Source organism: Leucopleurus acutus (assembly GCF_964270905.1).
Source record: "Leucopleurus acutus genome assembly, chromosome: 10".
Classification (NCBI taxonomy): Eukaryota; Metazoa; Chordata; class Mammalia; order Artiodactyla; family Delphinidae; genus Leucopleurus; species Leucopleurus acutus.
Window position 1 is genome coordinate 40,400,959 of NC_139153.1, and position 27,452 is coordinate 40,428,410.

General features: G+C 40.1%; 1 protein-coding gene across 9 annotated transcripts in view; it reads left to right on the forward strand.

The window, feature by feature from the left end:
• The window catches only part of MAP4 (microtubule associated protein 4), a 170,172-nt gene that overhangs the window by 85,294 nt on the left and 57,426 nt on the right, over positions 1 to 27,452 (forward strand). For all 9 annotated transcript variants that reach the window (XM_082847258.1, XM_082847263.1, XM_082847259.1 and 6 more), the window contains exon 4: positions 25,837 to 25,959. In XM_082847258.1, the coding sequence (XP_082703384.1) occupies positions 25,837 to 25,959 (123 nt within the window). The remainder of the gene's footprint in view (positions 1 to 25,836; positions 25,960 to 27,452) is intronic.

Below are 27,452 nucleotides of genomic sequence, written 5' to 3' on the forward strand. Positions count from 1 at the left end.
TTAACAAACTATAGTTCTTGGTGTTCCTTTAGAAACCTTTTTATTTCTGTAACGTTGGCGTTGATGTCTTCTCTTTTATTCCTGAATTGAGTAATTTGAGTCATTTCTCTTTTCTTGATTGGTCTAGCTAAAGATTTGTCAGTTTCATTGAGCTTTTCAAAGAGTCAACTTTGGTTTTCTCTGTTTTTCTCTTTTTTATTTCATTTCTCTATTTCATTTATTTCCTCTCTAATCTGTGGTATTTCTTTCCTTCTGCTTGCTTTGGGTTTGGTTTGCTCTTCTTTTTCTAGTTCTTTAAGGTGGAAGGTTATGTTATTGAGTTGAGATTTTTTTTTTCCTTCCCTGTTATTGTAGGTATTTACAGGTATAAATTTCCCTCTGAGCAGTGCTTTAGCTGCCTCTCATAAGTTTTGGTTTTCCTAAGTGTTGTGTTTTCACTTTCATTCGTCTCAAAGTATTTTCTAATATCCTTTGTGATTTCTTTGACCTATTGCTGATTTAGGAGGGTGTTGTTAATTTCCACATATTTATGAATTTCCCAAATTACTTACTGTTGTCATTTCCTAATTTCATTTCATGGGGTTGGAGAACATACTTTGTGTAATTTCAGTCCTTTTGAATATATTCAGGCTTGTTTTATTGCCTAACATATGGTCTGTCCTAGAGAATGTTCCATGTGTATGTATGTTCTTCTGTTGTTGGGTAGAGTGTTCTATAAATGTCTGGTAGGCCTGCTTGGTTTATAATATTGTTCAGGTCTTCTGTTTCTTGTTGGTATTCTTCCTAGTTGTTCTATCCAGTATTAAAAGTGGTGTATTGAAGTCTCCCAACAATCATTGATGAATTATCTATTTCTCAATTTTGTTAGTTTTTGCTTCATATATTTTAGGGCTCCCACCGTAATGTTTTAAGGAGAAATTTGAATAATACTAATTTTTATATGCTTTTTACATTGTTCAAGGATTAATGCCTTGTGAAAAATTCTGGGGTGTGGATAAGAGGATGTATACAAATGATTATTCCAACTATGAGCTTCCAGCAACAGTAGGGAAATATCAGTCACTGGTAGAAGATTCAAAGTGCTTTTTCAGGATGCTCATCATTGCTAATTATCACAAGTCAAAACTACAGTGAGGTTACCACCTCCCATTGGTCAGAATGGCCATTGTTGAAAACTCAAAAAATAACGAATGCTGGAGAGGGAGGGTATGAGGGAAAAAGGAACCTTCTACACTGTTGGTGGGAATGTAAGTTGCTGCAGCCACGATGGAAAACAGTATGGAGATTCCTTAAAATACTAAAAATAGAGTTGCCATATGATCCAGCAGTCCCATTCCTGGGCATGTATCCAGACAAAACTGTAATTCAAAAAGATACGTGCACCCCTGTGTTTATAGCAGCACTGTTTACAATAGCCAAGACATGGAAACAACCTAAATGTCCATTGACAGATGAATGGATAAAGATGTGGTACGTATATACAATGGAATATTACTGAGCCATAAAAAAGAATGAAATCATGCCATTTGCAGCAACATGGATGGACCTAGAGATGATCATAGTAAGTGAAGTAAGTCAGAAAGAGAAAGACAAATACCATATGATCTCATTTATATGTGGAATCTAAAATATCACACAAATGAACTTACCTGTGAAACAGAAACAGACTCACAGACATAGAGAACAGACTATGGTTGTCAAGGGGGGGCGGGGGAAGGGATGGATTGGGAGTTTGGGATTAGCAGATGCAGACTATTACATATAGAATGGATAAACAATAAGGTCCTACTGTATAGCACAGGGAACTATATTCAATATCCTATAATGAACCATTGTGGAAAAGAAAAAAAGTGCTTTTTCAAAGGATTTTTTCCCTTAAAATATCAACTACCTTTTTTTGTAGAAATAGAAAAATCTGTCCTAAAACTCATATGGAATCTCAAAGGATCCCGAATAGTCAAAGCAATCTTGAAAAAGATAAAGTTAGAGCTCTCAGTCTTCCTGATTTCAGAATTTACAAAATGCTACAGTAAGTAAAACAGTGGTGATACTGGCATAAAGACAGACATATAGACTAAGGAATAGAACAGGGAGCCCAGAAATAAACCCTTGTATATGTGGCCAAATGATTTTAGACAAAGGTGCTAAGACCGTCCAGTGGGGAAAAGATAGTCTTGGTGTTGGGTTGAAGGTGGATCCTTACTTTACACCATATACAAAAATTAACTCAAAATGGATCAAGGACCTAAATGTAAGAGCTAAAACTGTAAAACTCTTAGAAGACAACATAGGGCAAAATCTTTATGAAATTAGATTCGGCAATGATTTGTTGGATGTGACACCAAAAGCACAGGCGACAAAAGTAAAAATAGATAAATTGGACTCCACCAAAGTTAAAAACTTTTGTTCATCAAAAGACACTATCGGGCTTCCCTGGTGGCGCAGTGGTTGGGAGTCCGCCTGCCGATGCCGGGGACACGGGTTCGTGCCCCGGTCCGGGAGGATCCCACATGCTGCAGAGCGGCTGGGCCCATGGGCTATGGCCGCTGGGCCTGCGCGTCTGGAGCCTGTGCTCCGCGGCGGGAGAGGCCACAGCAGTGAGAGGCCCGTGTACCGCAAAAAAAAAAAAAAAAAAAGACACTATCAATAGAGTAAAAAGGCAACTCATGGAATGGGAAAAGATATTTGCAAAACATGCATCTGACAAGGGGTTAATATCCAGAATATATAAAGCACTCCTACATTTCAACCACATGAAAACAAACAACTTGATTAAAAAAGAGCAAGGGACTTCAATAGATACTTTTCCAAAGAAGATATATAAGCCAATAAGCACATGAAAAGATGCTTAACATCACTAATCATTAGGAAAATGCAAATCAAAAGCACAATGAGATACTACTTCACACCCATTAGGATCTAGGCTATTATTTTAAAGCAAACAAACAGAAAATAACAAGTATTGGTGAGGATGTGGAAAAATTGGAACTCTTGCGCACTGCTGGTAGGAATGTAAAATGGTGCAACCATTATAGGAAACAGTATGGGAGGTCCTCAAAAAATTAAAAATAGAATTACTGTATGATCCAGCAGTCCCACTTTTGGATATGTACCCAAATGAAAGCAGGGACTTTGTACAACCTTGTTTATAGCAGCATTATTCACAATAGTGAAAAGGTGGAAGCAACCTAAGTTATATATACATACAATGGAGTGTTATTCAGCCTTAAAAAGGAAGGAAATTCCAAAATGTGCTCCAACCTGGATGAGCCTTGAAGACATTATGCTAAGTGAAATAAGCCAGTCACAAAAGGACAAATGCTGATGCCACTTATATGATTCCATTTATATGAGGTACTGCATATAAGTAATCAAATTCATAGAGACAGAAAGTATAATGGTGGTTGACAGGAATTGGGAGAGGGGGATGGGAAGTTATTTTTCAATGGGTACATAGTTTCAGTTTTGCAAGATGAAAAAAAGTTCTGGAGATGGATGGCCGTGATGTTTGCCTAACAGTGTGAATGTACCTAATGCCACTGAACTGCACGTTTAAAATGGTAAACATAAATAAATAAAGCTGGCTCATTTAAAATAAAAAAAGGTGGGCTTCCCCGGTGGCACAGTGGTTGAGAATCCGCCTGCCAGTGCGGGGGACACGGGTTCGATCCCTGTCTGGGAAGATCCCACATGCCGCGGAGCAATTAAGCTCGTCTGCCACAAATACTGAGCCTGTGCTCTAGAGCCCGTGAGCCACACCTACTGAGCCCGCGTGCCGCAACTACTGAAGCCTGTGCACCTAGAGCCCGTGCTCCACAGTGAGAGAAGCCACTGCAATGAGAAGTCCACACACCGCAACGAAGAGTAGCCCCCACTCGCCGCAACTAGAGAAAGCCCGCAGCAACGAAGACCCAACACAGCCAAAAATAAATAAATAAATAAAATTTTAAAAAATAAAAATAAAATAAAATTTTAAAAAGGTGACTTTCAGATTAACCATCGTGTACGTACAGACCTCTTTAGAATTAATGTTGCTTTATATGTTGGCTGTCTTGTGGGTGTGTTCTAATTTTTCCAGTTGCAGAGAGAAATGCACAAATTTATAAACATTATTTGAATGCTAACCAGAGTTTAAAGGAACATTTTGTAAGAACATATGTAATATTAGCTAAATTCCATGAGGAGGTTGGATGAGAACTAAGAAAATTTGAAATTAGAGCTTGAAATCTCCATTTAGATGTAGAGTTGACATCTCAAATTTGAGATGTCCTAAACTGTACTTCTGATCCCACCCCTGCAACTAAAACAAACAAAAAAACTAAAACCTTCTCCAGCTCATTAAATAGAAATAGAATGTTCTTCTAGTTGCTCAGGCTAAATGTTTGCCTTCCTCTATCCTTTCCTTCTCTTGCATCCCACATCTCTCACTGTGACTATTGCACATCTCTCACTATTGACTATTGCAGTAACCTCCCAAATTAGTCTCCCTCCTTGCATTCATTTGCTCCTTATAGTATATTCTCAAAAGCACCCAGAGTGGTCCTGTACATAGATCATGTTATTCTTTTGCTCAGAGTCTTCCAGTAGTTTCCTATTTCAGAGTAAAAGCAAAGTCCTTACCAGATACCATAAGGCCATATGATACCCCTGTCACCTCTCTGACCACATCTCCTGATTTTCCCCTTTGCTAACTTTGCTTCACTGGTGTTCTCACCACTGTTCCTGGACAAGCCAGGTGGGCCCCTGCCTTGGGCTCTGAGCACTAGCTGTTTTCTCTGTCTGGAATACTCTTCCCTCATATATACTCGTAGTTCGCTCTCCACCTTCTCAGCGAGGTCTTTTCTATTGTACCCCTTCCAATTTTCTCTCCTACTTCTCTGCTTTAATTTTTCTCCATGGCACCTGTCGCTTTATTATTTGTACACATTAATTATCTTGTTTATTGTCTGACTTTCCCCACTAGAAGATAAATGTTATGAGAAGGTGGGGCTTTTGTTTTGGTCACTGCTGTTTTGGTCACTGCAGCACCTAGACCAGTGTCTGGCATAGAGTAGGTGCACAGTAGCTATTGAATGAATAATCTTGTTGAATGTGTTTTTTAAAATAAAAGGCGGAGGAAAGAAATGTGGTTCTAAGGAAGGAGGCTGTTCTAAACTGGCAGTGTTATGTCTCCTAAGATGGAAGTTAGGTAGGCGAAAGCCTGGGAGGAGGCACTGATGGGAGCAGAGAGGGGAGCTCTGGGGGAGGAGCCACGGCAGAGCCCCTCTAGCAGTGAAGGAGGGGATTTCTGGGTCATTCTAAAGCATATCACGACTTTGGCCCAGGGCTTCCCTGGTGGCTCAGTGGTTGAGAATCCACCTGTCAATGCAGGGGACACGGGTTCGAGCCCTGGTCCGGGAAGATCCCACATGCCGTGGAGCAACTAAGCCCGTACGCCACAACTACTGAGCTTGTGCTCTAGAGCCCGCGAGCCACAACTTCTGAGCCTGTGTGCCGCAACTACTGAAGCCCGTGTGCCTAGAGCCTGTGCTCTGCAACAAGAGAAGCCTCCACAATGAGAAGCCTGCGCACCGCAAGGAAGAGTAGCCCCCTCTCGCCACAACTAGAGAAAGCCCGCGCACAGCAACAAAGACCCAATGCAGCCAAAAATAAAACAAATAAATACATTTATTTAAAAAAAAAAAAAAGACTTTGGCCCATAGATCCCTTGCTGTGCTTCTGTAGCATTTAAGAGACATGGCAGGGAATTTTACATTCATCCTTGAAACAGACATATCCTTTCCCCTCTCCCGTGGCAAAGCCTGAGCATGTACCATTCTGCCCATTTGCTCTGATGTTACTCTCGTATCCCTGACAATGTTAAGTCTATTATGGTTTTCCATATCCCTCTTTACCTAATACATTTTTATGGCTATAACATTGTCACTGAGGTAAAAAAAACAAGAACAACATTAAAGTAATAAAGACTTGCGCTATGATCTTTCTGTGCTATTGAGAAAATTACAAACTTCTGTCCTAGACCATAACAGCTGTTTCGTTTAACGTTGAGGAGGAGTGGGCCACCTTGCTGTCTTGTGTATAAACAGATTATCTAGCTTAAATTTTTGTGTATTGTGAAGTTGCCTAAGCAGTTTGATTATGTTTTCTTCCTTTCTCTTCACCAGCATTTTTCTCTGAGTAGGTGGTTCTTTCTGTTTGTTTCAGGCCTCATGTAGGCAAAGAACGTTAAGAGCAAGGTCAGATATAATTGCAATAATTTTTGACAGGTTATTGGTACATGTCTTTCTGGAAGTAAATCCCCTTAGTGGTTTGTTTAAATTTAAGAAAACTGTGTAAAGAGCAGGCCTAGATCTACCACCTGCTAGCTTTGGTCTCTTAGGCAAGTTATTTGCCCTCTTTAAGCCCAAAGTTCTTCCTCTATAAAATGAGAACTAGTAATAAAAGAATTGTTTGTGTTAAGGGACAGAAAATATTTTCAGTGCTTTGTAACCTGGTTGAAGGGGTTAATAAATGTAAAATGATATTGGGATAATGATTAATGTCCACATAGAAAGTTCTTACAGGTCCAGCCTAGTAAATAGTTCTGCCAGTAAATCATTCTTTGGCCATCAGCCCCTTTTCCTATTTAAATGAGTGTATAACAGTATTTTAATTGGATGTAACTAGAGCACGTTTGGTGTCCTTTGTCTTTGGAGGTTCTCTATTTCTAGAGGACAGAATTGAAGGCGAAACTTTAAAAGGACTCCAGGCAAACTGAAGGAAGAGCCTTTGTTTTGTTTCTTGTGAGAAAATTAATTTAGGACTTTGTTACTGCAAAAACCTGGGACAGCTGATCCTCCAATGGGCATTACAACAACTTGAAATGAGCTGAGAAGATGCAAAGATGTGTAAATTACAAATTTAAATATTGACATTTGACTGCTTAGAGATCTTCACTGAAGAGTTCTGCTCTCTGTTTAGTAAAAGTTAATATTTCTGGTCTTTGCTTTTCTGTGTAAAATAAAGAGCTAGTCTGCTGTTGCAGCTGCTGTAGTTGTTGGTACTGAGCAGCAAAGATGCAGTGTGTTCTCTCGTGCACATGATAGCCTTTTAACTAGAGCTTAGCATGTGCCTTATGATTTATTTTCTTTGCATTAAACATCGCTCATTCTTTTCCCCATTTTTTCCTATAACGTGGATTTAAGCCATCTCACGGGTTGGTTATTATTTATTTATTTATTTTTGCGGTACGCGGGCCTCTCACTGTTGTGGCCTCTCCCATTGCGGAGCACAGGCTCTGGACACGCAGGCTCAGCGGCCATGGCTCACGGGCCCAGCCGCTCCGCGGCATGTGGGATCTTCCCGGACCCAGGCACGAACCCGTGTCCCCTGCATCGGCAGGCGGACTCTCAACCACTGCGCCACCAGGGAAGCCCTATTTATTTATTTTTTATTGAGGTATAATTGACATAAAACACTATTAGATTCAGGTGTACAACATAATGATTTGGTATTTGTACATGTTGTGAAATGATCACCACAAAAAGTCTAGCTAATATCCATCACCACACTTAGTTACAAAGTTTTTTTTTTCCTTGTGATGAGAACTTTTTACTCTTTTAGCCATCTCACTCATTTAATTCTCAATATCTGTATCAATCAGGGCCTAGTCAGGAGACAGAAACCACACAGTAGTTTGAACAGGGAATTAACTACTGAGGGGTAGAGAGAACTGTAAAGAATACAAGAATGGCAGATATAGGGGAGCAGTTACTACCCCAGGACTGAGGCAGAATACAAAGGAAAGAAAAATTTGGAAGAATGCCCTCCTCCTCCAAAGCCAGTTTCTTTTCTTGGATATCTTCACTGGATGTTTGCTGAGGAGATGTAGACCAAGGTTGGAAAACAGGAAACTGTACATGGAGGTGCTGCTGAATCACCAGGAAGCCAGCTTGGGGCACTGGCAGAACTTGCCTGAGAAGATGCTCACAGGAGTGCCCACTAAAACATGTTGGGATGAGTACCATTGGGTGTTCTGCATACCAGCAGAGCACCACAGGAGCAAGAAAATGGAAAAGCACCCTGGAAGCAGGAAGAGAAGCCCCTGCCTCCATCACCTTCTAGTAACCCTAGTATCATGCCATCTGGCAAAGGAGAAACGTTTACAGGGTCCAGCTCCATTATCACAAGCAGGGTAGTGAAGGGGCAATTTGGAGCTGAGAAACAATAAATTGGTAACTGGCACAATCTACCTCTTTGGCTACTTAGCATCCATATGTACTTGTCTACGTATATTTGAGCTTTCACATATCAGCAGAACAACTCTTTTGTTTGCATCTAACAAGATATAGCTGTCTCTCTTATGATGAAGCAGCTTTCGTCCTTTCCCCAAAATGAGATGCTTAGTACCTGTAGTCATGGTATTCATTGCTGGATATGTTAATCACTCCTCAAATCACAGTTCCACTGAATATTCTTTTGTCAAGAGACTGATTGTAAAGTTAACCTTTGACAACTTATAATGGAAGAAGGAAGAAAAGAAGAAAATGGTTAGAATGTACAAATAAACAGAATATAACAAAGATAAAATATACAAAGCCATCAGAGTTCTCATTTCTGTAATTAGTCACGAGACCAGGATTGATATCTGTGAGTTCTTTCTTCAGCTACCCATTTTATGTTTCCCTTGCCCTCAGCCAGAACCTCAGCTGGTAGAAATTCTTTACCTGGTGAAACAATCCAGAATTTCAAATTTTCATTTCTTCAGTAGTCTGGCCCTTTTTTTAGTTGCCCTAGTTTTCCATGAACCTTTATTATTGGCATGGAAGTATTAAGAGGTACCTCAGAGAATCCCTTGGGTTCCAGACATAGTCCTCCTTGCTTTTATTGTGTTGCAGCAACCCAGTTTTCCCTTGATAATGAGGCTTAATCATCCCAGCCAGTAAAGTAACCCTCTTTTTTATGCCTGTTGGTTCAGTGGAATAAGGAGTCCCAAATGGCCATGTCGGAGTCTCATTTTCTAATTTGGTTGAACCGTTATATATGCTGGTAGGTCTGTTTCCTCCTTGGGGACTAAGACCTTCAAACTAGCAGAACTCAAAGTTGTCAGGAGTTGAAGTGAAAATTCGATGAGTGGGTTATTGGATATAGTACCATTCCTCTTGATTCTCAGACCCACATATTATGGCTGTTGGGGAGACAGCACCCTATTAGGGTCTCTGATGCAAAGCATTACCCCATTCTTTGAGAGTGTTGTCTCCCAGCTGAAACTGTAACTGAATCTTCAGTAGGTGATTATTCCATCTTTTAATTAGGTCAGCCATCCTGGGTGATGGGTTGTGACAATACCAGTTAATTCCATGGGCTTGAGTCCTTTTTTTTTTTTTTTCAGTTTGTTGTGAAATGACTTTATTGATTGGAAGCGGTGATGTGTGGAATGTTATGATGGTGGATCAGGCATTTCATGAGCACTGGCAGAAGCAAGGTAGGCAGAGAAGGCAAATCTATATCCAGAATACATGTCTAGTCCACTGAGGACAAATCTCTGCCCCTCCCTAACTGCTCCCACAGTCCCCCCCATGATGTAAGTTTAGTGTAATCAACTAGCTGGTCTCCCTGGGAATGGTACCCTATAGGAGGCTGAGTTTGGGTCTGTGCTATTGGCAGATTAGACACACCTGGCAGTAACTTTAGCCAGGTCAGCCTTGTTTAGGGGAAGTCCATGTTGTTGATCCAATACATAGCCTCTCTCCCTACCATTGAGGAAGCACTCTGGTGGCTGGGGCAAGAGGCTGACTGCTATCCATAGAGCACGTCATTTTGTCAACCTGGTTATTAAGGGCTTCCTTTACAATGAGTGCCCTTTAATGATTAGTCACTTGGGGCACAAATATGTTAGTATAAACAATGTAAATCTGTGCTCTGACCATCTCTCACTGCAGGCAGAGGGGCAACCAGATGTGCTGCTCAAAGTTCCACCCGCTTGGACGATTTTCTCTCAACACCGTCCTTCAGGGTTACCTTTAAGTGGGGCTGTAGTGCTGCATCTGTACCAGCATATTGTGCAGATCCATGTGTAAACCAGACTTCCCCATTCAGCTGGTCATATGGAACTCTTAGGAGGCTCTTGGCATGGGTTAAGGGAGAGGGGGCTTTGCAACAGGAGTCAAAGTTGAGGGAGTCTGAGCCATCTGCTTAGGTAACTTACTCATATCTTTGGACCTGCTTGAATTTGGTCTCTTACATGTTTCCTCCTGATGATGGGTTGGTACTGCACATGCCCACCATTATGGTTGCATGAATTAGACAACATCTAGTTCATGATGAGTAGCTCATGGTCGTGTGATCACATTATGCCCCATGGTTAGGCATTTAGTCTCTAGCAAGGCCCAATAGTAAGCGTGAAGCTATTTTTTTTTTTAAAGGTGAATAGTTGTCTGCAGAATATAGATTTTCTCCCACAATGTAGAGGTTTGGGCTCTCCAATTCTGTTATTTTTGCTTGCTCGACGCCCCATTCAGCATCCCAATTTGCCATGGACACTTCAACTATCATTGGACCTACTGGATCATATATTTGCTGTGTCCTACTAATCAGACCCAATTAGCATAATGCCAATATATAGTGGGCCTGTGTGATATTTTTTGTTCAGCATCGCTGTGGGCTATATTATAGGAGAACTGATGTAGACCTGAGGCAAGACTCAGAGGCATATAAAGGGCAGGTAAAAGCAAAGTGCTTCTGGTGGTCCTTGCAAATGAGTATAGAAAACAAAGACACTAGCTGCGTCAGTAGCAGTATGCCACATGCCGGGACCATGTTAATTTACTCCAGTAAAGATGCTGGTGTATCAGCTGCCAGATGGGAAAATCTAATTAGTTTAGGATTATCCATAGTCATTCTCCAAGATCCATCCAACTTCTGCACTGGCCAAACTGATGAGTTAAATGGGAATGTGGTAGATATCACCCACCTTTGTTTCTTTCAGGTCTGTGATAGTGACATTAATCTCTAAATCTCCTAGGTAAGGAGTATTGCTTCTGGTTTAATATCTTAGTAGGGAGGGGATGTTCTAGGTGATTCCCACTCAGCTCTCCCTATTTTAAAGACCCTTGTCAATTATGTCTGTTCTCAATTATTCATCTAGGAACTAAGGAAATAACCACAAAATGGGTCCATGGAACAATTGGGTCCACTGTGAGTTGGACTTGAGTTAAGCTAAGCACTCCATCTGTTACCTGACTACCATAAGCCCTCACTTTGACTGCTCGGCCACAGTGGCACTTTGGAACCTCAGGAATTAGTTGTCCCTAAAAGGTCCGGGTATTTCCTTTTCTCTAATCAATAGTCACTCTTGTAAGTGGCCTTTGGGGAAGCATAGAGGCAGGATTCACAGTATGTACTTGTGGGAACAATGCAGAATCCTTCCTTAAGGGGTCTTGGGTTTGTGAATTGACTTGGGTCTGGAAACTGGATGAGAGGTCTTGATCCTGACTTATCAAGAACAGTTTTTACTACCAGGGGTAAAGTTTTTTCCTATTATACAGATCGATCTATACAACAGGAAAAAACTTTTTAGCAGGCTCCCTATGGAACACTGAAATCAGTTAACTACCACTAAAGCTCCTGATGGGCCAAGGCATTCTGATTACTAATACAGCCCTGCTGCCTTTTATGGCAGATGTACCCACCTTGTCTTTGGCAAGTCAGTGCTGCCACTTGGCCTCTGCTATTCTAGGATCCCACGATCCCTATTGGAATCAGAGAATCCACTTCAGTGATAACATCCCCCATGGTCATACCTGGGGGTTGTGACAGCGCCTATATGGCCTGCAAAGCATAAATATTTACATCTGGCCCTTTACAGATAAAGTTTGCCAACCCAGGTCTAGGGGGACAGGTACATACTACACAGGAGAACAACCACAGAGCTTTTCAAGGATGCAGGTGCTCCCCCTGACTAATGTATTTCTCAGTGCTTTCTGGGAATTCTTGTGCAACTTAGATCACAGATGAAAAATCTATTGAACATTTCCGTCTTCCTAAGCCTTTGGATTCCCTGCCGTGGAAACTTTGGCATCTCTCTCTCGTTAAACGTAGGTCACTGTTGAGTCCAAATTTTAGTCAGCCAACTGAGTGAGCTGTTAGAGCCACTTCTAGCTGCATAAGTTAATTAAATTTGGAATATCTAGTAGGTCAACCTGTATCAATAAAGTAGGCCCAATATAGAATTATATTCTACCCTTCTTGGTCAAATGTCCTTAGAATCTATTTCTACACATGTTCCCCAGGTTTCTGCCAATATGTTATTACCGGAGTCTTTTTTTGCTGTGCAAGCTATTTCCTTCAGGATCATAGCGTGTACCTGTTCCCCTAGACCTGGGTTGGCATTTGGTCTCTGTCACAAAAACTCAACTCTACTGCTGTAGCACCAAAGCAGCCCTAGACAGTACATAAGCAAATGAGTGTGTTTGTGTCCATTTGTTTGTGGACACTGAAATGTGAATTTCACAAATTTTCTTTGCTCTTTTAATTTTTTAAACCATTAAAAAGTGTAATAACCCTATTGACTTTGGGTGATAATGATGTGTTAGTATAGGTTCATTGATTGTAACAAAGTGTACCACAGTGGTGTGGATGTTGATGCAGGGGGATGGATGGTGGTACAGGAGTATTTGGGAAATCTGTGTACCTTCTGTTTAGTTTTGCTGTGAACCTAAAACTAGTCTAAAGTCTTGGGTTGTGGGCTGTACAAGAACAGGTGGCTGGGTGGATTTGGCCCATGGTCTGTAGCTTACCAAACCCTGCCCTAGAGCATGCTGAGATTTGACCTGGTTATGGGTCTCCGGCAACAGAGGGTGGTTGTGGTGGGCGACGAGGGAAATGAGCATCCTCTTTGAAAGCATCTGCCCCGGCTGAAGTTTTCTCAGGGATTTTAATCAGGAAGCGTAGTATCTCAGGCACCAAAGGGCCAGCTCCTTCTCTGGTGTGGCCCAGAGTGACTTGGGGCATCAAGATTATAAATTTCATCTAGCTATAAGTAGTTGTCTCCATTCCAAGTGTCATTATTCCATTCTTTTCCAGTCAGTGTCCTAATTTCACATGAGAAACTTGGTGAGACTGTGAGTTCAACAAATTTTGTAATGCAAAAAAAAATTTATTGTAAACAATTTTAGACCTGTGGCTACAGGAAATAAGAGATTCTTTGGGGCTGTGACATACACTGTCTGGTTTTCAGGCTAACTCTCAGGGCTTGCGAGACCTGAGTTTGTCATTTTCTTTCTGTGAGCACTCAGTGTGTTCAGTAGGATCTATCCATACTACAGTTATTGTAATCATCGTTGCCACCGTAACATTCAAGTACAGCAGCTGGTTGGGCTCCCCAGGTGCTTGCTTTAGTTTACACTTCAGCACAATCACAGCTGATAGCTCAACTAATCGTATTGCCACTGTGTGCCATGGATTACTTAGCATCCTATTTCCCATCGGTAAGGTGCTTGTTAGCATTGCACTTATTAAACCCAAAGGTGTGACAAAAATCAGTCCCCACATCCCATGTTTGTAAGTCTGTCTTCTGGAATCACCCTGCTTTTGGTACCAATTCTGTGTTGGGTCCAGTCAGGAAACAGAAACATAGTAATTTGAACAAGGGAAAGTTAATATGAAGAATTACTAACACATAGAGATTACCCACTAAAGGGTAAAGAGAACTCTGAAGAATAGAGGAATAGCAGATACGGGGACTGAGCCAGGGTGTATAAGAAAGGGATATATGTAAAAGAGAGCTCACCCAAGGCTGAGATTCAGGCATCTTTGAAGTCCACTGGAGTGTGCAGAAGTTCCTGAGATGCCACAGGCTGAGGACTACCACTTGCTGGGGTACCAACAAAACTCTCTAGGAAACTCACTAGGAGTTGGCCGGGGTGACCGCTGAACTAACGCGAGGTCACCTGTGGGGTGACACTGAAACTCGTGGGGGTGAGCACCATTCGGTGTCCCACACAGCAGCAGAGCACCGCGGGAACAAAAAGAGAAGAAAACACTTCGGAACCAGGCACATTTTATTCATTGCTTTATCCCTGGAACCTGGAACGTAGTATGGATACTTAAATGGTTGTTGAAGGAATAAACGAGTACAGCTCAAGATAACATTAGATTGTTGGTATCTTTGTTATGTTTGATTCATTCAACTTAAAGAAAAACTGTAATTCGACCTGGTCCACCAATTGAAATTGTTAAATGTGAAATTCTGAATGGCTGAGTTAAAGGATACCTTCATTTGGCTTAAAGAAAATTGATCACCTGCTAGGGCACTGATGGACCCCTCTTCTGAAGATTTGGTGTGTGTTTGCATGCACTGTTAACACACCTTTCTTTAGAAGAATGGGCCACAGTTATAACCTGAGGGCACAAAAGTGAGTTTTCGTTGCATTTTTTTTTCAGAGCAGAGAGGAACCTACTGCATCAGATTCCTGCAGTGATAATCCTTTTATCAGGCATTAGTAAACCAAAGAAACAGAGGTGTGTTGAGTCTAGGAGGATTCTGGCAGATTATTTGCCCTTGCCTCCCTTGTCGTCGTCATCGTTGTATGGTAGTTAGGCAGAGTAGGAAAGAAACATGCCTCCGGTTGTGTGTGGAGAGGAGGGGGATTGAAACCTCACCCTGCACCTAGCTGGCTGCCTCGCTGTGCTGCCCCAGTAGAAGGTCTCATTACATGTTAGCTCTATGTCCGGAGGAGGAAGGGGTACAAAAGTCGTGGGAAACCAAACCCTTCCAAGACCCCACACTGCTGACAGACTTGTTATCAGAGTATGAAGAAATCTTTTTGAATCTGAGGGAACCAGAAACAGTAAGAGAGTAAATTGTTTGGACATTAATTTCCTTCTTGATTCGTATGTGTTGTAGTGTTCCAGATCATATTCTATAATGAGAATGTTAAATATCCATGAATAATTTGCCCTACTTGGGAAAGTGTTTTTTCATTCTCAGTTTAGAGCTGGAATGTCAAGTATCCATAGTTGTCTGGAACAAATTGGCAGAATGAGTAGAAGTCAGTGAAATATGGGCTGAATGCAGTTTAATGTTCACATGTGATTTCTACCACAGTTGAATTTTGATTATGGCTACTTGTAAAATGTTTTCTGGCTTTAAACCAAAATAATTTAAATACTTCCATTTATATACCCTGTTTAGCAGAATGTGAAAATAGAAATGGGGCTTATTATGAGTTATTGCTATTTTGAGGGAATATTTTAATTCCTATTTTGTCTGAAGAAAGAGCCTAGTTTTTATCTCTCTCTACTTAGGGTAGCTGTCTATCATGTCACAGGTACACAACAGTCATGGTTTATGATGTCTGTTGCCCTGACATAATTATTAATTGTACTGTTTTTACTCTCAAGTGTATTAATCTGCTCTGACCAGGCAAACTTAAGTCTTTGAATAGGCTGATTTAGTTTAACATAAATTTCTATTGTTTAATAGCCCTGAACATTTAGAAAAAGTAAATTATATACTGATAATATTTTAGTATTCAGCAAAAAATATAAGGTGAATAAAATTAAATGGAACAAAGGTATTGCAAAAAGTAGAATCTTAATTTGAAGGTTGTATCTCTAACAAAAGCCCACCAGAGTTACCGGTATTTTTATGTCCAGATTAATTTTTTCCCCTCCAAATTGCAGTCATTTGTTCATTCAACAACCATTTACTGGGCACCATCTAGGTGTTAGGCACAGCATATGGGGCTGGGAATACTGAATGGGAAGACACATTCCTTGCTCTCAGTTGGCCAGCCACAGAGCCATTGAGCAATGTCTTATATCACGTCTTTACATGTAAGCACAGGCTGCCATGCAAACACTGAGGAAAGAAGTCCCTGTGTTTAAGAGGAGTGGTACACGCAGGTGTTTCCTAGAGGGTGACCCTAGGAGAATGAGTAAGCTTAGGGCAGGCAGACGGTATGGGGGAGCAAAGTAAAGTATTCTAGATGGATAGAGCAGCTCATGTGAAAGAGTAGAGGAGTGTGGGTAAGGAATAGTATGGTTAGCTGGGAATGACACTGAAACATTAAGACTGGCTTATATAGGATCTTATGTGATAAATTTGCTCTGTAATCTCTAGGTTATGGGGAAACATTAAAGGGTTTTAAACCAGGGACTAATATGAACATGTTTTATGCTAAGAAGAGGAGCATCAGACTGGAGGCAGAGACTCTTTAGTTGGTTGTTCAACTTTTCAAACAGATGGGCAATCTGTCCCTCACCCAACCCTAGATGGTTTTTGGAAGCAAATTCCAGGCATCATCATATTATCCTATCTTTATACCTGTCTGTATCTCTCAAAATCGATTCCTTTTTAAAACATAATTACCCATTCACACACACACCCCAATTCATAATATCAGATGTCCACTCAGCATTCAATTCACCAGTATTTTCCCCAGTTATCTCATTTGTTTGTTTTTTAATAACTGGTTTGTTAGAATTAGAATCTAAAGTTCTCTTAATCCATAGATTCTTCTATAGGGGATTTATTTTCTTTAACACAGTTTGGATTTTGTTTATGTTTTAAAGATGCTTGAGATTTAATTGTGCTTATAACCAGAGGAGGAGAGTAGAGATTAAAAAGCAAGCCTAGGAGGCTGGAGGACTGAATGGCAAGGGACAGTATGAAGGGCGTACTTGCATAAATGCTGTCCTTGGAAAGGAGAATATAAGAATGCATTTCTTATATTCTCTAGTTGGGCAGGTTTTTTTTTAAATTAAAAAAAAGATGGAAGATTATACCTCCCTCATAAATAGGAAGGAAAGGAGTAATGGTGGATCATGTAGGTAAGTTTTCAATAGAGGACAGGGCAGTGGAAGAATATTATTTTCTATAAAGTAAGAGTTTATATGTTGGGATGGAAAATGCTGGAGAAGAGAGTATATGTAACAACCTCTTTGGAGAACAAGAAAGGAAGTTGTGTAGAGATACATGTTTTTATAGGAACAGTGTACTGTTCAGTATGATAGTCGAGTGTCATGGGCGGTAAAAGGAACAGCTGAAAACAATGTAGTGTTTATAGCTAAACTATTGCTAACTTAAGGTGTATTGTGGCCTCATGGTGGCATCCTTCACCTGAGCCCACTCTGGGGAGCATCCTGCAGGATTTCTGGTTTAAGCAAAACGAACATACTGTGTGTGGGGTTTTTTTTTTTTTTTTTAATGACATTTCCAAGACAAGCATGCTGGTTTGTTTTACAGCAAACCGAAAAGAAACTGTTAACTCAAAGTCAACATCTCTTTCCTGCTTGAGACCTTCAATGCTTCATTGTTTTCAAATATTGTTAGAGCTCTGGAAGTCTTTAAAAAAAGTCTCCGGCCATTTTAGGGATGGTCAAATATTATTCAAATCAGGAAGGTTGGTGGGCTTTTTGCCTGTTTAGTACAGAGGAGAAAGACATCCTAATATAGTTGGATATGAGCATTTAAATCTATTAAAGAAAGTAGAGTTGGTGGAAAATCTGAGAAAGGAGTTAGCTTTCTTCTGTCTTTTCTATTTTTAGAAAATAGAAGTACTTAAGTTTTTATTTTGAAATAATTGCAAATATACAGACAAATGAAACAAAAGAACAAATAAAACAAAGAACTTTTGTATGTTTTTCCAGATTCACCAATAAATAGCATTTTGCCACGACTGCTTTGTCTTTCTACAATCAATGTATGTATGGATATACACGTTGTTTCCCTAGCCAGTTTTATTTTATATTTGTAATTATAATCTAAGACATTCTCACATGTATTATAGTGTCAACAGTAATTGAAAATATCATTTTCAAAGACTGCCTTCTGTCTTATCTGTGAAGCCCTCTTGCCAGCATTAATTTTCTTACTTCTCTTTACGTGTATACTTTAAACATCTCCATTGTACAGTTTAGCCCTTAGTGAGATATTGTTTTATTTTCTCATTTCTCAGATGGCTAAATTTCTATCACAGAACATAGTGAAGCCTGAACTTTGTCTTCGACTTCTTGACTCCGGGGGAAGAGAGGGGAGGTGTTGGGGGAGGGGGCTAGAAGAATGATAGTGGTAATACATGAGCCTACAGTGTAGTATGGAGAGGTGTGGACTAATATAATAGACTTTTTTTTTTTTTTTGCTGTACGCGGGCCTCTCACTGTTGTGGCCCCTCCCGTCACGGAGCACAGGCTCCGGACGCGCAGGCTCAGCAGCCATGGCCCACGGGCCCAGCCGCTCCGCGGCATGTGGGATCTTCCCGGACCGGGGCACGAACCCGTGTCCCCTGCATCGGCAGGCGGACTCTCAACCACTGCGCCACCAGGGAAGCCCTATAATAGACTTTTATAAGTGGAAGGGAGCTTAGATACCAGATATTGGTACAGTGTTTTGATGATATGGGTGAGAACATTGAGGTTTGAAGGAATTCAATGAGTTAATAACTAAGGTCTCTCCAAAGAGCTGGACTAGAACCTTAGTTTGCTGCCCCAATCTATGCTCTTTTTTGCTTCTTTATCTTTTTACTTGACTCTCTAAGTAAATAGCAGAATTCTCCAGAGGGAGAATGTCTCTAAATACTCTTAAGGCATCAGCTCTCAAACTTTTTGGTATCAAGACCACTTTTCACTCTTAAAAATTGGGAAATTTTTGAGGGTGATGAATAGGTTCTCTCTCTTGTGGTGATGGCATACATAGTCAAGATTAATCAAAGTATACAGTTTAAATATGTGGAGCTTACTGTATGTTAATTGTACCTCAGTAAAGCTATTTATAGAATTTTTAAGGACCCCAAAGAGCTTTTGTTTATATGGGTTATATCTATCAATATTTTTCAAATTAGATATTACAACTGAGAGACTTTAAAAAAGTATTCGTTAGGGCTTCCCTAGTGGCGCAGTGGTTGGGAGTCCGCCTGCCGATGTAGGGGACACGGGTTCTTGCCCCGGTCCGGGAAGATCCCACATGCCGCAGAGCAGCTGGGCCCGTGAGCCATGGCCGCTGAGCCAGCGCGTCCGGAGCCTGTGCTCCGCAGCAGGAGAGGCCACAGCAGCGAGAGGCCCGCGTAACGCAAACAAACAAACAAACAAAACAAAACCTACTTTTTTCCGAAAGGGTAAGAAATGTAAGGAGAAACACAGCCTTTTAAAGTTTATTTTAGAACTGAAATAAATTAATCCTATGAAATCTTACTGTTTTAAAAATATTTTTACTAATTTTTTAAAAGTTTTAAAAATAAATATTTTTTTTATTTATTTGTGGCTGCGTTGGGTCTTCACTGCTGCGCCAGACTTTCTGTAGTTGTGGTGAGCGAGGGCTACTCTTCATTGTGGCGTGCGGGCTTCTCATTGCGTTGGCTTCTCTTGTTGCGGAGCATGACCTCTAGGCGCGCGCGGGCTTCAGTAGTTGTGGCACGTGGGCTCAGTAGTTGGTGGCTCGCAGGCTGTGGAGCGCAGACTCAGTAGCTGTGGCGCACGGGCTTAGTTGCTCCGTGGCATGTGGGATCTTCTCGGACCAGGGATCAAACCCGTGTCCCCTGCGTTGGCATGCGGATTCTTATCTACTGCACTTTTACTAATTTTTTAAAAAATAAATTTATTTATTTATTTATGGCTGCACTGGGCCCCCGTTGCTGCGCGCGGGCTCACTTCAGCCGCGGTGCTACTCTTCGTTGCGGTACGCGGGCCTCTCATTGCGGTGGCCTCTCCCGCCGCGGAACACTGGGCTCCAGGTGTGCGGACTTCAGCAATCGTGGCACGTGGGCTCAGCAGTTGTGGCTCGCGGACTCTAGAGCACAGGCTCAGCAGTTGTGGTGCACGGGCCCAGTTGCTCCGCGGCATGTGGGATCCTCCCAGACCAGGGCTCGAACCCGCGTCCCCCGCACCGGCAGGCGGACTCCCAACTACTGCGCCACCAGGGAAGTCCCACTTTTACTAATTTTAAGAGCTATTTATTTCTCCAAGTTTTTGTTTCCAAAGAGAATTATTAAGCATATATTCTATTAAAACATCAGGGACCTGGTAGAAATCAAACCAACAGAGAATCTTCTTTTCTTTTTTTTAACTGAAGTATAGTTGATTTACAGTGTTGTGTTAGTTGCCAGCGTACAGCACAGTGATTCAGTTTATACATATGTGTATATATGTGTGTTTGTGTGTATGTGTATATATATGTGTGTGTGTGTGTGTGTGTATATATATATATACACACATACATACACACACACGGCTATATATTCTTTTTCAGATTCTTTTCCCTTATAGTTTATTACAAAATACTAAGTATAGCTCCCTGTGCTATACAGTAGTGTGTATATGTTAATCCCAACCTCCTAATTTATCCCTCCCCTCCTTCCCCTTTATTTATCCAAGTTTTTACCACTTTTTCTTCTTCCCTCCTCCATATGCTTGTGAACCTTCCTAGTGACACTGTGGTTTGTTCTTTGATTCATTGTAATTTTTCTGGCTTAAGCAAATGACCAGTACTTCCTGCTGAGTACTTTTGTGCATATTATATCTTGCCAGGTTTTGGGGGGATATAAAAATGAATAGATAGATCAAAGGTCTTAAAATTAAATTTTAGAATTAAAATTAAAATAAATAAAAAAATAAATTAATAATTAATTATAATAAATAAATAAAATAATATAATAAATTAATGATTAATAATTTAATAAATAAATAAATAATAAAATTAAATTAAAAGGTCTTAAAATTTAATTTTAAAATTAAAATTTAAAAATTATATAGCACAACCCTATTGTGTTTCATGTTTTTTGTGTGGATTTGTTTTGGTTTGGTTTGGTGTTTTACTATAGATGAATGGTTTGTGGTTCTAAAAGTCTCAAGGTCACACCCAAAGTTAAGTGACAGAGCCAGGACTGGAATCTAGATCTCCTGATTTGCAGTCCAGTTTTCTTTCTTTAATATCATATTTCTTTCTGATTTAGATTTCTAGCATGTGAAGAAACCTTTAGACAGCTCTAGGCAAAATACATATTTCTTACTTTTTAGACTTTTCCTCAATTAAAGGAACTGGGCATTGCATTTTCATCTTTGTTGGCTGCCTACAGCTAGTTTTTTTTTTTTTTTTTGAACATGTAAAGCTTTTAGAATAACATATTTGGCTCAAAATTCTCTTTCTTCTCTCTTGCTTTTCTCACCTTCCCCTTTTTTCTCTCTTCCTCTACCTCTCTTCCTCCCTTTTTTCCATTCTTCCTTCTCTCCCTCTGTCGTCCCTGTCCCCTCTTTGGCTTCATTCTCGGGCAGATTCTTTCAAGGTGGGAAGAATGATTACTGGCAGCCCAGGTGTAGTGTAGCCTTATGGCTCAAGTTCTAAAATGTCTGTATATCAGATTTCCCCAAAGGACTTCGGGTCTGCCTGAATTACAAGTATACCTGTTTGGCCAGGAAAGCAAAGTACCACGATGGACAGCCATACCAGGATCACCTTGAAGGGACTGGGGTGGTTCCCTTTAGATGGGATACAGGCAGACAACTCTTAGATGCCACTCTGTTTGGCCTTTGACACCCTAGCTATTCTCTAGCTGCCCTCTATGGAGAACTGCTGCCCCCAGTAAGTGTGTTCCAGCTAAATTGGTGTGCTCCCTACTTTCCCGTTCTTGCCCGTGGTCTTAACTCATATTTTCCTCTGCTGGATATCTTCTCCACTTTGTCTCTTTCTCAGTCTCCCAGCTCCATTTAATTATATCCTCCTGACTATCCTTCCAGATCCAGTTAAGTTCTAATCTCCTGTGGAAAATATTCCAGATCATCCCGTGACCATATTATGTGACCTTTAAACTCCGGTAGCAGCACTTAGTACGTGTTATTGTAGACACTTATCCTATGTGACCCATTATAGTTGTGGGACTATCATGTTCTTCATAGTTTTCTAAGCACTTTCACATATCCTCCCTCAGCCTTATGAAGTAAGTAAGGCAGGTACCAGATGTGAAAACTGAGGCTTGCAGAGATTTGCATTGTTGGATATATCTTAAACCCTCAGCTAGACTAATACTTGCTGCTCGGTTTTCGTAGTGCCCAAGTACAGTGTAATGGTGATGATAGTGATCAGTGTCCGTGAGAGCGGGACTTTTCACCATTTGGTTTGCTGCTGTATCACTAATACCTAGAACAGTGACTGGCACATAGCAGGTGCTTAAATAATTGAATGAGATATGGTTTAAACTTCAGGGCCTTGGACTGGGTGATCTCCTAGGTGCCTTCTTCTCTAAAATTCTAAGGTTGCCGCTGGGGCAGGGGATGGGGGACAGATTTGGAAAGAGCCAAGGACATGAAATAGAAGCGGTCACAGATTTGGTTTTTTTTGTTAGTAATATGCAAATTATGACCACTAATACTGTTTATAAGAAATCTATCTGTCAATTAATAATTCAGAGTAAAATAATTCTTATTGGTGCTTCTTGTTTTTCTATTTCTTTTTTTGAACTCCCTGTAAATAACCCAAATCATGTACACCAGCAGTGTACAGCAGATAGGGAAAGAGATCAAAAAGTATTGAGGGCTTCCCTGGTGGCACAGTGGTTGAGAGTCCGCCTGCCGATGCAGGGGACACGGGTTCGTGCCCAGGTCCGGGAAGATCCCACATGCCGCGGAGCGGCTGGGCCCGTGAGCCATGGCCGCTGAGCCTGCGCATCCGGAGCCCGTGCTCCGCAACGGGAGAGGCCACAACAGTGAGAGGCCCGCGTACTGCAAAAAACAAAACAAAAACAAAAAGTATTGAAAAGGTGGGAAGTTTGCCTGGGGAAAACTGAAGTGAAGAACCTCAATCTCTGTTCTTTTTAATATTTCATATTTCTTGGTGCTGTTAATTCAGAGCTGCGTAATCACCAGTTGATTCGTTCTTGCTGTCTTATTGCTCTCCTGAGGATTTTGTCTTTTGTTTCCGTCAGCCTTGCGACTTTTTCTCCAGCACCATCTAAAAATCAGAATGTGGCAGATATCAAACTGGCTCTATATATCTGCTGAAATAATGATGATTACATATAAGCTACTACAGAATATTAAATCACACAGTTAACCCAGTTGGACTATAGTCAGCTCTGGAGAACTTCCTTGTGTTGAAATGCCATTTAAAGTTGGCTCTCTTAAAGCCAAAGGAGGGACAGAAAAGAGAAAGAATCCTGGGGAGAGACCAAAAGGGGGAGGGAGGGAGTGCTTTGAGGGGATGGAGAGGTTGCATTTCAGCCTCTGGAGGTCTTAGACATGAGTTTGCCAGGGCCACATTGCAGGATGTTTTAATTCCCTTCTGGTAGTAGATGCCATAGCTGAGCTGTATTGCTGAGTTTTTCTCTAATCCCTGTCCCCAGGTTGTACCATAACTAATGGTGTATTTACTTCTGTACCTTTGTCATTTATTGATAGTTGACCTAGGGAATAGCTATGTGTGGAACATCCTCTATATCCATTGTAAACTGTTATTGATGAAAGATGATTATGATGATCAGTTTCCGTCTTAAAAAGATATTCATGACAGATACTGCCTGAATTTTAGAAAAAGTCTCTCCTGAAGAATTGATTTGCTTCCTTCTCTTATAACTTATAGCAGAAGTTTCTTAGTTGTGTGCAGGTCTGGAGGCCTGGAACGTTCAGAGAAGAACAACTGCTAGAGGCTCTCTTTGACAGGTAGAACTTGGGAGGCTTTGTCATGTACAGTCTACGTTCAGCAGATAAGTTTCTCAGAGATTAGGCATTTCACTTATATAAGAAGAGTTTTAATTATACAATTATAATTGAAATATCTTAAGTAAAAATACAGTATATTATCCCCCTTCCATTCTTGCAGGCATGGAAGATAACTTAAAGTCCACAGATTTATTATGCTTAAGTAAAAATGTTTAGAGAAAAAAAAATGGCCTCAGATATCTAACATTCTCTTGGGATGTGTTCCTGAAGGAACATTTCAGGGAATGTAATCTAGGATAAATATTTTGTTTCATTCCTCTTCCTCCTCTTTCCTCAAATGCTTCAGGTAGTTGAAATTAGATTTAGGTGATTCTATGAAACATGAAAATAAAGGACAATCATGAAGGAGAAAATTTGTACCTCAAGGCAACCTGATGAGTTAGCTAGTAATAAAGAAGGGACAGTTCTGCCACTTACCCTCGAAGTTTGTCTTGAGATTAGCAGCAGGTATCTGGATCTTTTTGAAGTACCCTGTGGTTGAGCCTTCTCCTTTTCCCAGGTACATCTTTTTAAAGTCCTAGTCTTTTTTCCAGAAGCAGGGCAGTAGGGAAACTTCAACCGTGTTCATACTGTAGCTATTCAGCCTTTCAAAACTTCTTTCCTCACTCACTTCCATACCCTTCTCCACAAAAATTCATAGCCCCCAACAAGGGAAGTATATACTAAAGGCACATACCTGGGAGTCCTAGATTTTTTTTTTAAAACCACTTTATTGAGATATAATTTACATACTATAAAATTCACCCATTGTAAATTTACAGAGTTGTGCATTCATCACCACAATCCATTTTTCAGAAATTTTTTTTACACCCTTAAAGTTATCTTGAGCCCATGTACACTCAATCACCATCTCTACTTACAGTCTAGGCAACCAATGATTTGCTTCTTATCTTTATAGTCATCTTTTCTAGAAAACTCATATAAACAATCATACAGCATATAGTCTTTCATGTTGTGCTTTTCTCACTTAGCTTATTAATGCTTGTAAAGTTCATCCATCTATGTTGAGGTGTTTATCAGTATTTCATTCCCGTTTACAGCTGAACAGTATTCCAATATATGTACCATATTTTGTTTATCCATTCATCAGTTGATGAATTTGGGGTTTGTTTCCAGTCTTTAGCTATTATGAATAACATGGCTGTGAACATTCATATATTGTCTTTGTATAGATATTTGTTTTCATTTCTCTCAGGTAGACACCTAGGAGTGGAATTGCTGGGTCATGTGATAAGTCTAAGTTACATTTTAAGAAACTGTCAAAGTCTAGATGTAAACTCTTACATTTTTCAGCAAGGGTGCCAAGATAAGTTAATGGGGGAAGCACAGTCTTTTCAAGAAATGATGCTGGGAAAACTGGATAGCTGTATGCAAAGAAGTGAAGTTAAGACCCCTACCTAACACCATATAAAAAATTAACCCAACATGGATCATATACGTATATGTAAGAGGTAAAACTATAAGACTCTTATAAGAAAACATGGGCATAAATCTTTGTAACCTTAGATTAGTCAGTGGTTTCTTAGATACGACACTGAAAGCACAGATGACCGAAAAAGTACATAAACTGGACTTCATTGAAATTAAAAACTTTTGTGTTCCAAGGACATCATCAAGAAAGTGAATCTTACATTTCAATAATAAAAAAACCAAGTAGCTTAATTTAAAATTGGGTAAATTATTTGAATAAACCTTTCTTTGGGGAAGAAAAACATAAAAGTGACCTTAGATAAACACATGAAATAATACATAACATCATTAGTCATCAGGGAAATGCAAATCAAAACCGTGATGAGGTACCACTTCACACCCATATCTAGAATGGCTAAAATAAAAAAAGATAATAGCAGGTGTTGGTGAAGATGTGGAGAAATTGAAACCCTCAGACATTACTGGTGAGATTATAAACTAGTACAGCCATTTATATACATTTATGGAAAAGTTTGGCAGATCCTCAAAATGTTAAACATAGAATTGCTGTATCACCTAGCATTTCAACTGCTGAGCATATATACCCAATAGAATTGAAAACGTATGTCCACACAAAAACCTGTACTTGAATGTTCATAGCAGCATTATTTACAAAAGCCAAAAATAATCAGATGTCAATAGTGGTACCTTATAACTTTTGTTTCCTGTTTCTATTTGAAGGGTCTCCAACTGAATTCCTTGAAGAGAAAATGGCCTACCAGGGATATCAGAACAGCCAGAACTGGCCAGAAAATACAAACTTTTGCTTTGAACCCGAGCAAGTGGTGAATCCTATCCAGACTGGTAAGTGCAAGGCTTGCTTGTGACTGCTGAATGTGAACTATGACATAAACATGGAAAAGCCACAATCACCACTATTTAAGCTGTTTTCCAAAGCAACTGCAACATTTTATATTCCCACCAGTAAATGAGATAAAACATTTCAGCCTAAATATAGCTTGTAAAGCACAACCAAGGTATAATTATTTCCCCTGAACATTTAGTTGACCCTTTCTCCTTTCTATTTATCCCTTCTTCTGAGGCAGGTACCCCTTTGTTTTCTCCCCTTCAAAACCTGTTTTGAGTAAAAAGCTGAAATTCATATTCATTGAGGACTAAATGATCAATAGTACCTTAGAACCTTAGTTCTTCCAAAAGGAATTATTATAGTACTAATAGCACCATTTGTCAAATGCCTATTTTGTGCCAGGCACAGTACTAGAGCCTCAATATACATATTATCTGCGTTTCTTACCTAACTCTGCCAAGTATATATTATCTTCATTTGACAAAAAAAAGAAAACTAAAACTTATACCCAATTTGTATAAAATTCTAACTAATTTATAGAGACAAAAAAAAGCCTATCTGTAGTTGCCTAGAGTTGGAAGTGGTGGGAGGGATGGACTGCAGAAGCACCTCAAAGCAGTAGTTGATACCTCCATGTCAGAGTTAATGAGGTTGAGAGCTCAAGTTATTTGTTTCCACTTATATATGGTTTCTTTTTTGCTATCTAACTTAAAAGGTGCCCATAACTGGTTCCAGATGTTCTAGTACTTGATGTTCTGTACCACTCTCCAGTCATGAGCTGTCCCAGATATACATAATTTTTGAAGAAAGCTTTAATGAGATGTAATTCACATACCATACAATTCACCCATTTAAAATGTACAATTGAGTGGATTTTATTATATTTACATATATGTACAGCCATCACCAGAGTCCATTTTAGAATATTTTTTGTCACCTCATAAAGAAACTCAGTACTCCTTAGATTTCACTCCCATCTCCTTATCCACCCCAGCCCTAAGCAACCACTAAATCTACTTTCTGTCTCTATAAATTTACCTATTCAGGACATTTCGTATGAATGGAATCATCATGTTAATATGTGGTCTTTTGTGGCTGGCTTTTTTCATTTTGCCCAGTGTTTCCAAGGTACATGCATTTTTGGGCATGGATTAGAACTTCATTCTTTAAATGGGCATGTAATATTTTGTATGGATACACTGCATTTTGTTTATTCATGAGTTGATGGACATTTGGGTTGGTCTCCTCCTTTTTTTCCCCAACTATTGTAAATAATGCTTTCTAAAGTATTCGTATACAAGATTTTGTGTAGATGAAGGAATGTAACCTGGATTGGAATTGCTGATCATATGGTAACTCTGTTTAATCATTTGTGGAATTGCCAAGCTGTTTTCCAAAGCAACTGCAACATTTTATATTCCCACCAGTAACCTATGAGGTTTGTAATCACTACATCCTTGACAACACTTGTTTTCCCTTTTTAAACAAT